Below are 17,103 nucleotides of genomic sequence, written 5' to 3'. Positions count from 1 at the left end.
GTGTGCCCTCCAAGAGTGGAGTCTCTGTTTCCCCCAGGGAAAAGTCCTGCAATCAAATTCCACTAGCCTTCAGAGTCTGATTCTCTATGAATTCCTCCTCCCGTTGCCAGACCTCCAGGTTGGGAAGCCTGACGTGGGGCTCAGAACCTTCACTCCAGTGGGTGGCCTTCTGTGGTATAAGTGTTCTCCAGTTTGTGATTTGATTTTATTGTGATTGCGCCCCGCTTACCGTCTTATTGTGGTTTTTCTTTTGTCTTTGTATGTGGGGTATCTTTTTTGGTGAGTTCCAGTGCCTTCCTGTTGAAGATTGTTCAGCAGTTAGTTGTGATTTTGATGCTCTCGCACGAGGGAGTGAGCGCACATCCTTCTATTCTGCCATCTTGAACCTATCTCTCAACTGCATTTCTAAACATTTCAGTTCCTGGCTGTGCCTCCCTGGGAGGATCCTGAGCAAACCCAGGTCCTGTCCACATGGATGTAGCCCCAGGTTGTCCTGAAGCCCAAATCCCAGCAAGTCCTATGGAGACTGAACTCCTGTTGCAAGGACACTGGCCCTTCGAGTCCCAAAGCAGAGGACCTGGTGGTGCTTGAGGAGACAGAACTCTAAAGTGTCTGTTAAAGGATAATTTGTTCATATATTTTTTAAATTGGATGAGATGGAGGTGTTATATATGTAAAAAAAGATTTATTTTTAATTACCAACATTTACAATATATAGGAAATTATATCCTTTGTAATTATTTACATTTATGATGAAAAACTTTTAAGCTCAACCTAAAAATATCTGAAGAGATTCGTTACTTTTCAGTCTTTCTGAAATTATTCAAGCACAGATGTTTGAATATACTGTTCCAAAAAGCACCTCATTCTTCTTCCAATCTACAAAACCAGTAAGTCTTCTATACTTTTGTCTTACCCCATTTTCCTAGTCACCTGAAAAAGTTTTTATTCCTTTTACTCTTTTATCTAACATTTCTTCTTAGTTGAAAAATTGTGTTGATTGTCTTTCTAATGTCTATTTCTCTCCTCTCCTCTGTTCCGTTCTCACTGCCCTCGTTCCAATCTTTATTATCTCACCTGAGTCCTATTTCAGTTCTCCAACTTTACTTGCCACTCTGCAAACCATATCACACATACTGTTGCCAGATTATTCTTCCTGAAGTTCTGTCTGCCCTGGCCAGCAATACATCCACCAACCCACTAACTGATAGAGTTGACCTGTGAAGAATCTTAGACACTTGCTACTTGTTCCCAACCTGCTCCAATGCCTATCCTGTTCTATCTCCCCATTAAGATCCTGTTTCTGCCCTTCAGCCATGATCTGTGCATAAGGATCCCTCAAATTTATTCCTAGGGCCCTTCTGGCTTCACACTATTTCAGCCAGGATACTGCATTAGAAGAGGAGCTCCCCCCTCAGAATAGCCCACAGACCCCATCCAAGTCCACTCAAATCACTCCACAAGGGTTGAAGGGACAAAGCAGAAAACAAAACTCACATAAGTTCAGCTATGATCTGGTGCTTCAGTGCCTTTCAGTAGCAATCCATTGTCAAACAAGTCAAATACAAAGTCTTCTCTATGTAGGCCAAGGTCTAGAGCAAAATAGCCCTAATCTGCCTTTACAGCTTAATTTCCCACTACTTCCCTACATGTCTTCTATGATTCTAAAAAACCAGAACTACTAATATACTTCATTTTTTCTTTCTCTATATCTTTGTAAAGTTCTTTCTATCTAGAATCCCCTGCCTTCTTACCATGACTCCAACTTTAATTTCTACTTTTACCCATTTATTTAGAGTCAGATCACATATTACCTTCACTTTAAGTGGTTTTTGTAACCCCCTAAAGGGAATAATAGCTCTCTTCTTAAAAACCTAATAGTACCTACTACTATACTATATAAATACATGTTTTATACATTAAATATAATATATATTTAATATACATTAATAAGTACAAATATGTTATAAATATAATACATATTTTATAGAATATATATTTTATACAGTATATTTTTTTATATATATATATATATATAAAATATGTATACACACACACACATCATATACTCATTCTCTGCCTGTGTTTTTGTTTTAAACTTTCCACTATGCTTTGGGCAACCTGTAGGAAGGGACTATGCCAGACTCATCCTCGTGTCCTCCACAGCACATAGTAGTTATTCAATAAATATTTGTTTGAATTATTAAGTATATATCAATGACTGAATTTTGAGTAAATGCCCAAGGTTCCTGGTTCATGAGCTTCCAAACATAATTCTTATTTATTAAAAAACCTTCATTAAAGAGGGCTTTCAAAGCGTATTCATATACGTAAGATAATTCAGAATTTAAGAATAAGTAAATATATCAATAATAAAATAAAGGTAAGAGACTCAATATATTTAGGAAGAAAATATACAGTAGGAAAAAAAATAGTTAGGCATTAGAATAATTACCAATAATTAGTTAGGTATCAGAAAATTCCAATTCTTTTACATAGAGTGTACAGGCTAAAGGTTAAAAGCTAATGACCAAAGCCTAAATAACAGTTTGTGAATTAGTGAACAAGGACCCTGTTCACACATAGGAAAGAGTGTTCTGAAGTTAGACCCTACAGTTCATTACAAGAGCATTTGTAAAGTGTGACTAAAAAGCAAAGTACACTGTAATTTGTGGTAAATCACTCAATGGGAGAGACTGTGTTTTATTCATCTTTGTACCCACATAGTGCCCGATGAATTAAAATCAAAAGACACTTGTTAAAATCAACATAGACGTTTAAATGACTGTTGTCCCATTTAAAATAAGCCACCCTGCAAGACTGACGCACTATAATAATAATTTCCTTCCGTCAAAGAGCTTGCAATTGTTCCCCACTATCTATGGCAGGAAGTTAAAACTCTTTAGCCTGGGATTCAAGTGCCCTCACAATTTTCTTTCCTTTTCTAAAGTCTTATTTCCACTTCTTTCCTTCAGGCATCTTATTTGTCAGTCAAATTGAACTCCTGATTTCACACTTGTTTGCCTCTGTATCTCTCTGTTCATCTGGCAATTTCTTATGTCATTTAGCATTTTCTTCCTTGCTTTGTATCTTATACATAGCTTGTTTTCCTTATTATATTGTAAGTTCCTCATGTCAGAGACTAGGTCCTATATGTCTTTAACTATATTTTATTACCTAGCACAGGGCCTGGCACATGGTAGGCACACACACAAAGAATCTGTTGAAGGAATTACTGAATAATACCAGTAGAGCTCAACTCCGGAAACTACTTTTTGACAAGCCGTAAAAGAAAAATGCTTTTGTTAATTTATGACAGAGTTCTTAAATATAAGCAGGCATTAAAAATACTGGGGAAACTTGTTAAGTATGCAAATTCTTGGTGTTAGTTGTTACCAGGGGACTTAATACCAAGGGGCAACCATAACTATCTAATAAGGAATGAAGTCCTGAACCACTGCTGAGAATGAAAAGGGCAAAAAAGAAGAAAAGGATAAAGAGGATAACAGGCACACTCTTGGCAGTGGGAGTCATCATCAAACTCTTCCTTTGTAGTAAAGTCATTACTGGCTGTTTTTCCTTGCATCTGATCTTTGACTTTTTTTTTTTAAATACCTGGGTTTTTGTTTTGTTTTTTATAAATTTATTTATTTTTTTATTTTAGGTTGTGTTGGGTCTTCGTTGCTGTGCACAGTCTTTCTCTAGTTGCAGCGAGCGGGGGCTACTCTTTGTTGCGGTGCGTGGGCTTCTCACTGCGGTGGCTCCTCTTGTTGCAGAGCATGGGCTCTAGGTGTGCGGGCTTCAGTAGTTGTGGCACATGGGCTTAGTTGCTGCACAGCACGTGGGATCTTCCCGGACCAGGGCTCGAACCCGTGTCCCCTGCATTGGCAGGTGGATTCTCAACCACTGCACCACCAGGGAAGTCCCGATCTTTGACTTTTTAAATCAGGATGACAATATCTGTTTAAGACCCATTCACTTAAATGTACATAGCGAAGCAATTATTATTTTTCTCAGAATACTTTTCAGATATGTACTGTATTTCAAAATGCACAATATATAGGTAAACCATAGAAACTTTTTATCCAATAAAGCTCTTTGAAAAGAATGTTACTATTTGTTCGGTATTGGAAGATCAGTTCTGCTTATAAAGCAGTAAGGCACTGAGAGAACTAATGTGTTCTCTTTAGATTATTTCAAACAGGGTATGAATTACAGGAAGCAAGACTTCTAGTGGTTAAGAAGAAAAGAGTTTTGCCTTTCAGAAGTTTACAAAATGCCAGTATTCTAAACTTCATACACTGAACTCCTTAGGATAGTCTGATATAGTACACGCTATCTGTCACTTCTCTATCCATTTGGCAAAGACTACATAGAGACAAATGTTACAGAGGCTCAAAAATGGAGACTTCTGGAAAAATGACCAAAGCCAGAAATAAAGTTGTACTAATTAGAAAACAAATAATTAAATGGCCAAACCCGAATGTTGTGTGATGCTGAAAAGAGATAGATTTCTAAAGCATACCATCTGTTTTACAGTTTTTATTTTGCTGTACTGCAAATCTACTCAGTAGTTTTGCAATGATCTAGCTGCTAACTCATTTGCACAATTACTTTAGGCCAGAAATACTTATTGCACAGAATCATTTGAGAGTTCAACACATTCACAGAAGAGGGCAGATATAAACCATTTTTGAGTGAAGACAATTTCTTTAGTCCTTAAAGAAAATGTTACTCAAAAAAAATGATTAGAAATTGCCAAAAGAAAATCAGAATGCTATCACTATAAATTTATGGTATCTAAACCTATCTAGGCCTTCAGGGTCACCATCAACCCCTCTGTTGGCCATTCTAATGAAAACTCATTCTCATCTTGACCCCTCAGCAGCATTTACCTGGGAGCTGACTGCTCCTGCTTTCTCAAACACTCTTCTCACTTAATTTCCTTGGTACCACCCTCCTGACTTTCCTTCTTCCTCATCAGCTATTCCTTTTCAGCCTCCACTGCTAGCTTCTCCTCTTCTAAATGTTGTAGTGTTTAAGGCAGGGTGCTAAGGCCTCTTGTCCTTTCTATCTGTATTTTCTTCCTAACTTATCTCTTCAGCCCAATGGCTTTACATGGCATCTATATACTCAGGATTCACAGATTTATATCTCCAGCTCATTATTCTCGAGTTCCAGGCTCATACATTCAATGATCTATTTGAAATCTCCACTTGAATGCTACATAGGCATCTCAAATTTAGCATGTCTCATATGGAACTCTTGACTCACCACTCTTCCCCCAGAAAAAAAAAATCTATTTCTCCTACAGTCTTCCACATCTCAGCAAATGGCACTACCATCCAACCAGCTGTTAAAGCAAAATCTAAAAATCATCCTGATACCTCCCTTATCCTTATCTCTTATCTGATCCATCACCAAGCCCTATCAAATATACCTAAAAAATATATTACATTTATTTCTCTTCAACTCTATTGCTACCACCCTGTCCAAGCCACCATCATCTCTCAACATTACTACTGCATTATAAGCATATCATGTATCTGCAGTACCTAACACAGTGTCTAGCGAGTCATAGATGTAAAATAACTTTCTGCATAGATAAATATTACTTAGCAATATTCCTATGTCTCTAAGACAATCTCTAATTTCCATTCTCAGACATTTTCTGACATACCTACAGATATTCATTTACTGAATCATCTACTCATCCAGCAATTATTTATTATTGTATTAATTGGTATTAGGTTTAACTGCATATTTCACAGTATCTCAAAGATGACAGATATTTGTCTCCTGCTCATATAAAAACGTCTGGAGGTAGGCAATCAAGGGCTGGCATAGCAGCTCTATATGCTAAGAGCCCTGGTTCCTTGCATCTTGTTGCTCTGCTATCCCGTTTATAAATTCCACTCTATGATCTAATATGGCTACTTAAACTCCACCCATCACAGCTGCATTTCAGTCACTAGGGAAGAAGATGGATGTGAGGAAGGCCATACCCCCTCCATTTAAGGACACTTCCCAGAAATTGCTCCTACCTCCACTTAGATCTCATTGACCAGCACCATAACTAGCAACGATGGGGAAGAACTAGCAAAGAAGACAAGATAGCAATGTTACCAGCTAAAAGCCAGGATCCTCATTTCCGCAGAAGAAAGAGAAAATAAATACTGAGAGGTAGTAGCATCCTCTTCCAAAGTTCCTGTTGTGACCAGGTAATGTTCTGGATACAGGGATACAAAGACCAGTAAGACATAGGGTCACAAGGGCTTCCCTGGTAGCGCAGTGGTTTAGAGTCCGCCTGCCGATGCAGGGGACATCGGTTCGTGCCCCGGTGTGGGAAGATCCCACAGGCCGCGGAGTGGCTGGGCCTGTGAGCCATGGCCGCTGAGCCTGTGTGTCCGGAGCCTGTGCTCCGCAACGGGAGAGGCCACAACAGTGAGAGGCCCGCGTACCGCAAAAAAAAAAAAAAGACATAGGGTCACTGCTCAAGGCATTAGTCCAATGGGGGAAAGCAATATGTACATGAATAACTACTCAAGATTTCAAGCCAGGCAACAGACACTGTTAGAAGACCTTGGCTTTTCTGAATCCCTGAAGATTCCTTGTATCCAAAGAGTTGAAAGAGAAGTAGATGGTTCCAGTGCTTTACATCACTAAACTATACAGACTGCTTCAATATTCCACAGCTTTAATAATGGACATTTCTCAGCTCTATTTTACTGGATTTGATACAAAAGAAAAGTTCATTTAAACCTCTATAAACATATAGAAACAACTGTGGTAGTAATTTTAACAGTTTGAAAATACCCATTTCAGAAATGTGGCAACACTCAATAATTTTTTTAACTTGTCAGAAGATGAAACTAAATGACTGTTTTAAGAAGACTATATATAAACTACAAGGCCAAATGAGAAGAAATAAGCAATGACGGCATGCCAAAAAGAAAAAAAAGAAGTAATACTGTAACTTACCGTTAACCACTGGTTATCTAGTAGTTCCTTAGCTGTGATTCTATGAGCAGGATCTACTTTCATAAGTTGTTTCAAAACACTTTTAGCTGCAAATAAGGGAAAAATCCTGAAAGTCTTATTTATCTCAACTATAATTAGTACCACACATTTTCCAGTTTATTTAGGATTAGGTCTGTATGATATGAAGGAAACTTCTCAGTTATAAAATAAGTATCATCAGTACCAATGGCTAATATTAAATAAAGTTTAAGGCCTAAAGTGAGGTTTTATTGCCTGGATTACCTGGTTTATGGTCTATAGTAAAAAATTAGCTAGATAATCAGCAAATTTCCTCTTCAATTTTTATTATGCATTTTCTGTTTTTGCTGAAAGTTTCAACTATAACAAGCACAGTGAAGATATCACTATTACCACAAGTAAATAGTGTATTTCTACAAGTAAATTTAATGACTAACCAGAGAGCTAAAGTATCTGAGTTACTGGCTGTCTTTCTTATATTATGTATACTTGCTTTAGTAAATAATAACTAATCTATACTTACCAGAATCACTTATGGAATCCCAGACTGAACCTTTAAAATGTAGTTCTCCCTTTCTTATTAACTCAAAAAGCTTCTCTTCTGAGCTTGCCATAAAGGGTGCTTCTCCACATAATCTACAACAAAGACAGTTGTTTTGTTAAGATTTTTAAAAAAATAATCAGAATGAGGCTATTAAAAATTAAGTTTCCACAGGACTTGGAAGTAGTGGTGCTTCATATTTAAGTAAAGGAGAGAAAGAGGTGGGAACTTCTCTGGATGTAGAAATGGAAGCGAAGGGCTTTTGCAAGATCTGTGCTAGGCTCTTGTATACATTGGAACTTCCACATTTGCAAATGACCCAAAGCTCTTCCAGGTGGGGAAACACTAAAGGGTTAAAATACAGAAAGGTGTGTGAGTTTAAGTGCACAGTAATAGTGGTGGATGATAGAGGAGAAACACTTCAACGTGAGCAAAGGTAAGGTAACACCTTAAGGTACATAATTCACATTGGACTTACAGAAAGATATACAGAGTTATCAGAGTCTAACGAGAGTTATCAGAGTCTAATGACCATGTAAGAGTTTTATCTGTGGTAAAATGCTACACGAATGTTAGTGATAGTAAGAATAACCCTGGGGTCTACAGGCTCTGAGTCAAAACCAAAAATCCATTAAAATGGCCACAACTCTTCAAAAATGATACATAAAATGAAGAAAATCTGAATGAGGAAAATCAGTCTGGAAGGGCGAAAGCTGAGTATATGTAACAACCAATATCAGTAAAGCCATGTGTATACAGTAAACATGGGCTTATTTGTAAATTCTGTAGTACGGGGACTATGAGTCTTTAGAATCTTTTAAAGGAAGCACCGTGCTATACTTTACAAAGAGCATGGCAAGCCTATGCTTCAATAGGTGATCTAGTCCAAAACTACAAGAACATGCTTAAAAGTTGCAAACGTTAGCCATCATCTTTATCATCAACCCCAACATCTGAGGGCAACCCTGTAGACAACAACCAGATTTTCCCAATGACAACCAGAGAGAAGTTGGACCTGGACTCATCACAGAGGCAACTCTAACTCTGTATGTCTATTCTTCAACTCTCAGGATTATATTTTTCCACTTTATTATGGAAACAGTAAAACGGCAGAATTCCATTACACTTCCCAAATGCTGGTCTATTATGTACATAAGTATAATGTATAATGATCTCCAGGTCTCTTAACAGATTTTTACTGATTTTTGTTTTTAGTCATATTTTTCTTAAAGTTCTTTAAAAACCTTTCCCATGAATATTTTTTGAATAAGTCTAAATTTGGTAAATATCTTACATGACAATGATTTTCTGGGGGGGGGAGGGGGAGAGCTGTTCTCATCCTAGTAATTTATCAAACTAGGCTGGATAACACAGCTTTTCATTTACCAATAGGTTCTTGTTAAGTGATAAATATTTATTAAATTGTTCTGCAAACTCTCATTTTAATACTTTTTATTTCTCCAGCTCATTCTGACCCTCCTCTCTCTGATCTTACTTGCCTTACTACTGTTTAGTTTTAAAATGCAATAAAAAAAAAGCCAAAAAAAATGGTCTTATGGACAATTACAATCTATTATAGCAAGTACAGGCCGGCAAAAGCCTGGCTCATTGAGTCTGTTAACAACCAGTGATATGCACATTCACCAATTTCTTAGCTGCTCCCACACTGCCTGACTAGCATGCAACTATATAGCTCAAGGGCTACATTTTAAAAATTCCACTTTTTTCTGTCCTTTACAATTTTATTCACACAAAATGTATCTAATGGTTGGTCAATCAGCAGCGTATGAAATTTTATGACAGCAATTTTCTGCACATCCAGAAAAGGGAATCCAAGACATGAAAAATGCCTCTTAAAGCCTTCCGATTATTTTGCTTCATAGGAATCAAAACAGCAAAAGATAGTGCCCATAAAGAGTATTTATGTCAATTTCACCTTGAGAAAGTATGTTATCATTGTCCAATTAAGTAGCAATGAAACAGGGGTAACTGATAAACAAGAAAATAACCCCCCTGGAGAAGGTAATATGTTTGCGCCCTTGTTGAAGGAAATTATCTGTAAGACCACTGGGCTCAGGCAGATTAATGAATAGGCACTGATTAGCTAAGAGTCTACTGTAAAGAAAAAAATATGTCATTATGATATGCAGTCACACTCAGAAGCAGAAAAATTAAAATTACATCTTTAAGTAGGAGAAAAAAATTTAAGGTATGTAATACACTATCACTTCCCTTAACACCAAATTCAAACTAAGAAGGCAGCAAATACCACATGAATGGTGTAATAATAGTTCACATGTATTATGTTTGACTTGTGTTGTCCAGAGAGTCGTGAGAGTATAAAACACTAATTTTAAATAGTTGTATTTTTAATTTAAAACTAAGGCTCAGAATTTTAATATGATTCTAATCAGCACAGAACAATGATCAAAAACTTTGTGAATACATTTATACTTTATGCAATCTAAGCAGTGACATGTCAGCTATCTGAGTTACAACTACGATCACAACATCCAATTTCTACTGCCCGTGTATTCCATTTCACAGGACTGTGAAAATATAACTACTGTGATGTCAATATTTAGAAACGATCTGGAAGAGGTAGTGCACAGTGAAATCTTCAATATGACCATAAAACTCATGTTGCATCAACATAAAAATGTTCATATTCACCAACAGGCAGAACAGTGACCACTAACTTTGCAGAACATCTCTTAGACAATTCACTTTAATTCAATTTAACAAACAAATATTGAGCACTGACTACATGTCTACTATTGTACCAGATACCAGGGGTGCAAAGATGAATCATATCTCTGTCCTTCATGGAATTTAGAGTAAGAAAAAAAGGTACACTACACATAATACAATAATTATATTCCATTATAATCTAGCTTTTAAAAGTGCAATGAGAACACAGAAAAGTGAACAATTTATTCTATCATATTTACACATGTGCAAACTTTCCTGATTAAATATACTTATTATTTTGTTTTTCTTTCTACATTACTGTTTTACATGCATCTTCGTCTACTGCCTTAAATTCCAAAAAGTATACACATAATGAATGTAGTAACTGCTGGGGTAGAGTAGGACTTAGGGAAATAGAAGTCTTTACTGTGTGAGCTGGACACACCCAGGAAAGAGGTTAGTAGAGAAGAAAAAAGAACATCTAGGCAGAATGAACTGCATGAGCAAAGACCCAGAAGCATGCAATACAGGGTGCCTGAGTCATAAGGAGTGGCCTAGAGTGTCCATCAGCACAGGGTAAGTGAATGGGAACACATATGCAGACCAAGATTAGAAAGGCACTCTGGAGCCAGGCAGTGGAAGCTTTGTGTTATGCCATGCGGGGATGCTCTGAGATTTTTCTACAGCAAGGGAGAATTACCAGAGGTTGTTAATCAGGAAAGTAGTACAATCAGATTTGTGATTTAGAAAGACAACTCTGACAACTGTGTGAAGGATGAACCCGAGGCAGGAGAACCGACAGAAAGACACTGTAATCTTCTAGAAAGGGATCGTAAGGAGAAATGATACAAGTGAAGAGAAATGAAATAATAGGTGAGGACACTTCAAAGGAAAAATACAGGCCATGGGGTTTGACTGAATCTTGAGAGTGAGACAGAAGAGAGAGCAAGAAAGGCCAACATTTTCAGTAGCATGAAGAGAAGTAGAAACAACAGAATACTCTCTGGACCCTGGGCTGAACCTTTATCTGGTTACTGCCCGCTCCTCACACGTGCCCTGTCCATCAGGTGGCTCTAGTGCCAGGTCCCAGGACCTCCCTCTACCTGATGCTCTATAAGTGAATCTCTTGAGAAAATACAAAGAAGCTTTTGTTTTGTAGCAAAGGATCAGGGAGGTGCTGAGGCAAGTTTTTCATGTGGCTCAGATCATACAGTGCATTGTAGCATTTATAGATCAATGAAAAGAAAAGCTGAAAGTTATAAATTGATTGTATTAAAAAAATACCTAATGGATGTACCTGACAACTAATAAGACACCTTTTAGAATGACTTCCCAACTGTTTCTTTAGTCGCTTTCTTAAAACTATATGGTTTAGTTTTAATTTAAAGTCTATGTAATTCTACTGTTAGGGATCATCCATTCATTTTAAGTTGTACATTTAGCAGGGTACTTACAAAATGTACATTATGACACCTATGCTCCAAATGTCACACTGCTGGCTATAGTCGTGGGCATTGATAACTTCAGGGGCTGCCAAATAAGCAGAAATAAAATAATATTAATAATACAATAAATGACTCTTAAATGCTTAAACACAAAGCATGAAAAATGTGCTGATGTGCTGTAATTTATTCCCCCACAGGGAAAAAGAGAACCAACAGCAGATGTTAAGTGAATAATGTATAGGCTTAACAACTGACGTCGCTGTATCCTCACCCCTGCTATTCAGCTTCTAATGGAACAATGGCACACACTGTATAGCTAGATGTACAACTCTTTATCTCTTTCAAATTGTTAAGAAATGATTTTGCAAAGATTGTGTAGTTATAGTAGAAGACAACAATATCTCAGTTCTTTGCCAAAAATAGAACTGAAAACATACCTTAAATAGATACAATTTAAAACAAGCCCAATAGGTAGAAATCTGGATTTACAGAGAAACTAAGATAAACGGTTATAAATCACTTCAGTAAAATAACAGTAGTAATAATAACATCATAGCACTCCTATGGCAGTATGAATTATCTTCCATATTTTCTAAATGAGAAAACTAAGACAGAGAGCTCCTATAACATAACTTGATCAAAAAGCCAATTAGTCCCAGGATGATGACTAGGATGCAGGCACTCCTGACTCCCCAACTCTGGGCTACTTACTTACAATGTGTCCACAATAGGGTTCCTTTAAACAATCTTCTCAAAGTAGAACTTTTTTTTTTACTTTGAGGTAGCACATTTTTTAATGATTAGGTTTTTTATAATGGCTGGCTTTCTAAAAAGTCACATATGATATTCCAGGAATATGTCTATTATACTTCTACAGCTAGGTAGCACCACACAGGGCCGACTGTAAGTTATACGTGGATTCACCCTTGCGTCGTTCAAGGGTCAACTGCGTGTATTTGAATAGAACTTTAAAATTGCCAAAGCACTTTTGTATAGATGATGTTATTTGTGTAAATTATGTTAAGAATCATGTGAGACGGGTATGTAGTCATGACTTACTTTGCCAGCGAGGATATTAAGGTTCAGGTACACATATGAAGCGACTCACCTAAAGCAACACTGTTACACAGCGCCTCCCATGTAAAAGGTGTTTTTACTTTAGAAAACAGTTTCAATCACCCCCCCAACATACACACAGCCTTTATAACTACTAAAAGCAAATGAAATTTCATTTCCTCTGCCTATTGTTAAAGGAACTAAAAAGCAACAACAAAGGAGTTAAAAGGTAAACAGAAGAAAGAGAACAGGCTCAACTGTAGATAATTAACAAATTGAATAATTCTTCTCTAAATCACTGAAAATTAAAATTAATATTTTCCTTTAAGCAATTACTTGTATTCTTTAACTCTACTTAAACTTTTAAAATATGGAATCATTAAAGCTCAAGTTGTTCTATGGCTGCATGTCTACGACAAGGGCAGATTCCGTGATCCGATTCCCTGACAGATCTCCATGTAGGTGCATCACACAGCAGGAGCCCGGAATTTGGAGCCCTCACTCCCTCTTTCGGAGTCACCTTAATTATCAGGGGCATTTCTACTTGCACTGTCATCTCAGCTCTCACAGGGAGGCAAAGGCCAGACTGGCTGGGCCAAGAAGCCATTTAGGAAGTCAGCAAAGCTCCACAAACCATCTGCCTTCTCTCTTGTTCTCTCACTTGTCTCACAGTGCAGACAACTAATAAGCAGGCATAAAACTCAGGGTGCTTGGATATATTTTCCCATGTAACTACAGACCAGATGTCTTTTGCCAACAGGAGGATATGAACAGAATCTAAAGTAGCCTCTTCTCAAATAAGATAAAACAATTTAGAAGCTTTATGCATCAAGTAGACAAAGAAACAATGAACTAGGTATACTGCGCAGCCATAAAAATGAATAAACTACTGATATAACAACACGGGTAAGTCTCAAAATCATTACATGGAACAGAAGAAGACAGACACAAAAGAATATATACTTATGATTCAATTTATATAAATTCTAGACAAGCAAAACTAAACTAAGGTAATGGAAATCATCAGTGGTTGCTGGGGTCTGGATGAGGAATCGACTGAGAGGGACACAAAGGAAATTTCTGGGGTGATAGAAATGTTCTATATATTCACTGGGGCGGTAATTGTACAAGTATAGGTATTTGTCAAAACTCATTAAACTTTACACTTAAAATCTGTGCATTTTATTATATGTAAACTATGTTTCAATAAAGTATATTTTAAAGAAAACTACTAAAAGTACAAAAAGAATCTATCAAAGCTCTGCGCTGGTGTGTGACTTTAATAACTCTCTTAGAAATCAACAGAGGAAGCAAGCACGATTAAATTAACAGTATTGACTAGGTGGCCGAGATGGCAGAGCAGGAAGACCGTGAACTTCCACAGACACACCAAAATTACCACCACTTACAGAGCAACTGTCTATAGGAATGACCTGAAAACCAGCAGAAAACAATTTCCACAACTAAAGACATAAGTAGGAACTACAAGAAGATGGATAGGAGGGGCGCAGACACAGTAGAGTTAGGACCTACGCTCTCAGATCGGCGAGCCACAGACAGGAGGAATGTCACAGTCTTGAGGTCCTCCCCAGGGAGTGAGGGCTCTTGGTCCCACATCAGGCTCCCCAGCCCAGGAGGTCCTGCACCAGGAATACAAAGCCCCCAGAACATCTCCCTCTGAAAACCAGCAGGGCTTATGTCTGGGAGAGCTGGAGCGCTACAGCAAACAAGAGACTCCACTCTTCAAGGGTGCACGCAAAATCTCATCCACTCTGAAGCCCAGCTCAGAGGCAGTACTTTGAAAATGAGTCAGACCCACTTGCTGATCTTGGAAAACCTCCCAGAGAGGGAGGGAGCAACTAGGACTCCCCCTGCTGACTGGCAGCAGCCATTTTGGGGAGTTCATTGTAACACGTGGACACTGGTGCTGGTAAGCACCATTTTGGATGCCTCCCCCTAGCTTATTAGCGCCAGGACCTGCCCCACCCACCAGCAGGCACACACCAGCTCCACACCCCCTGGTAGGCAGCTGCCAAGACCTGGCCCACCCACCAGCAGACTTACACCAGCACTAAGCCCCCCACACCATTCAGACGCCATGTGGGAACCCAGCCTTGCCCACCAGCAGGCCAGCAGCAGCCCCATGCAGTTAACCCTGCAGTAAGCCTACCCCACCTTCTAGCAGGCCCAGAGCCACTGGACATGACACAGCCTCAAAGCCAACCAGGCTGGGGGCCAGTCCCACCTACCAGTGTGCTCACAGTAGTCAGCCCTACCACAGCAGAAGGGTGCATGCAGCCCACATAGGAGTTGCCCCGAGAACATATAGCTCCAGTGACCAGAGAGGAGCATGCTGTTGGGCCCCACAGGACATCTCCTATATATGGCCACTTCTCCAAGATCAGAAAATGCAACCAACATACCTAATACATAGAAATAGACACAGAGAATTGGGCAAAATGAAAAACAACCGCAAAAAGCACAAACACATGAAGTTTAAATAATATACTATTAAACAATCAGTGGGCCATTGAATAAGTCAAAGAGGAAATCAAAAATACCTAAACAGAAATAAAAATGGGAATACAATGATCTAAAATCTGTGGGACACAGCAAAAGTAGTTCTAAGAGGGAAGTTTATGGAGACACAAGCCTTACCTCGGGAAACAAGAAAAACCTCAAATAAACAATCTAGCCTTACCCTTAAAGGAACTAGAAAAAGAAGAACAAACAAAACCCAAAATTAGTGGAAGGAAAAAAAATAAAGATCAGATCAGAAATAAAAGAAATAGAGACTAAAAAGATATAGAAAAGAACAATGAAACTAAGAGCTAGTTCTTCAAAAAGATAAAATTGATAAACCTTTAGCAAGACACATCAAGAAACAAGATAGAAGACACAAATAAAATCAGAATGAAAGAGAAGTTACAACCAACACCACAGAAATACAAAGTATCGTAAGAGATTACTATGAACAATTATATAACAATCAAATGGACAATTTAGAAGGAACAGATAAATTCCTTGAAATGTACACTCTCCCAAGACTGAATCAGGAAGAAATAGAAAATATGAAGAGACCAATTACCAGTAATAAAATTGGATCAGTAATTTAAAAACTCCCAACAAACAAAAGTCCAAGACCAGATAGCTTCACAGGTAAATTCTATAAAACACTTAAGAAAAATTAACACCTATCCTTATCAAGCTATTCCAAAAAGCTGAAGAGGAAGGAGGATTTCCAAACTTATTCTACAAGGCCAGTGTCAACCTGCTATCAAAACCAGGTAAAGATACCACAAAAAAGAAAATTATAGGCCAATATCACTGATGAACCAGATGTAAAAAATTCTCAAAAAAATCTTAGCAAACCAAATTCAATAATACATTAAAAGAATCATATACCATGAGTAAGTGATATTTAGTCCAGGAACTCAGGATGGTTCAGTATCTTCAAATCAATCAATGTGATACACCACATTAACAAATTGAAGGGTAAAAATCATATGATCATCCTAATAGATGCAGAAAGAGCTTTTGACAAAATTCAACATCCATTTATGACAAAAACTCTCCAGAAAGTGGGTATGAGGGAACATACCTCAATATAATAAAGGCCATAATGGCAAACCCACAGTGAACATCATACTCAATGGTAAAAAGCTGAAAGCATATCCTCTAAGAGCAGGAACAAGACAAGGATGTCCACTCTCACCACTTTTATTCAATATAGTATTGGAAGTCCTAGCCATGGCCATCAGATAAGAAAAAGAAATAAAAGGAATCCAAACTGGAAAGGAAGAATTAAAGCCATCACTGTTTGCAGATGACATGATACTGTATACAGAAAATCCTAAAAATGACAACAAAGAGCTATTAGAATAAATGAATTGAGTAAAGTTGCAGGATACAGAATTAATATTTAGATATTTATTGCATTGCTATACACTAACAACAAATTATCAGAAAGAGAAATTAAGAAAACAATCCCACATGTGGATCAATGGAACAGAATAGTGAGCCCAGAAATAAACCTACACACCTAAAGTCAATTAATCTTTGACAAAGGAGGTAAGAATGTACAATGGAAAGAAGACAGTCTCTTCAACAAGTGGTGTTGGGAAAGTTGGACAGCCACATGTAAACCAACGAAGTTAGAACACACCCTCTCAACATACACAAAAAATAAACTCAAAATGGCTTAAAGACTCAAATATAAGACATGATACCATAAAACTCCTTGAAGAGAACATAGGCAAGACATTCTCTAACATAAATCATACCAAACTGTTCTTAAGTCAGTCTGCCAAGGCAATAGAAATAAAAGAAAAAAAAAAAACAAATGGGACCTGATCAAACTTACAAGCTTCT

General features: G+C 37.7%; 1 protein-coding gene across 3 annotated transcripts in view; it reads right to left on the bottom strand.

Annotated features, from left to right (window-relative positions):
- Positions 1–17,103, bottom strand: part of STK33 (serine/threonine kinase 33) — a 76,770-nt gene that overhangs the window by 37,104 nt on the left and 22,563 nt on the right. For all 3 annotated transcript variants that reach the window (XM_060159733.1, XM_060159735.1, XM_060159734.1), the window contains 3 exons: positions 11,686–11,761; positions 7,523–7,635; positions 6,982–7,067 (listed from right to left, as the gene is read on the bottom strand). In XM_060159733.1, the coding sequence (XP_060015716.1) occupies positions 6,982–7,067; positions 7,523–7,635; positions 11,686–11,761 (275 nt within the window). The remainder of the gene's footprint in view (positions 1–6,981; positions 7,068–7,522; positions 7,636–11,685; positions 11,762–17,103) is intronic.

The sequence above is a fragment of the Lagenorhynchus albirostris genome, chromosome 9, assembly GCF_949774975.1.
Source record: "Lagenorhynchus albirostris chromosome 9, mLagAlb1.1, whole genome shotgun sequence".
NCBI lineage: Eukaryota > Metazoa > Chordata > Mammalia > Artiodactyla > Delphinidae > Lagenorhynchus > Lagenorhynchus albirostris.
The sequence above is the reverse complement of the archived record's forward strand: the minus strand, read 5'-3'. Positions and strand labels throughout refer to the sequence as shown.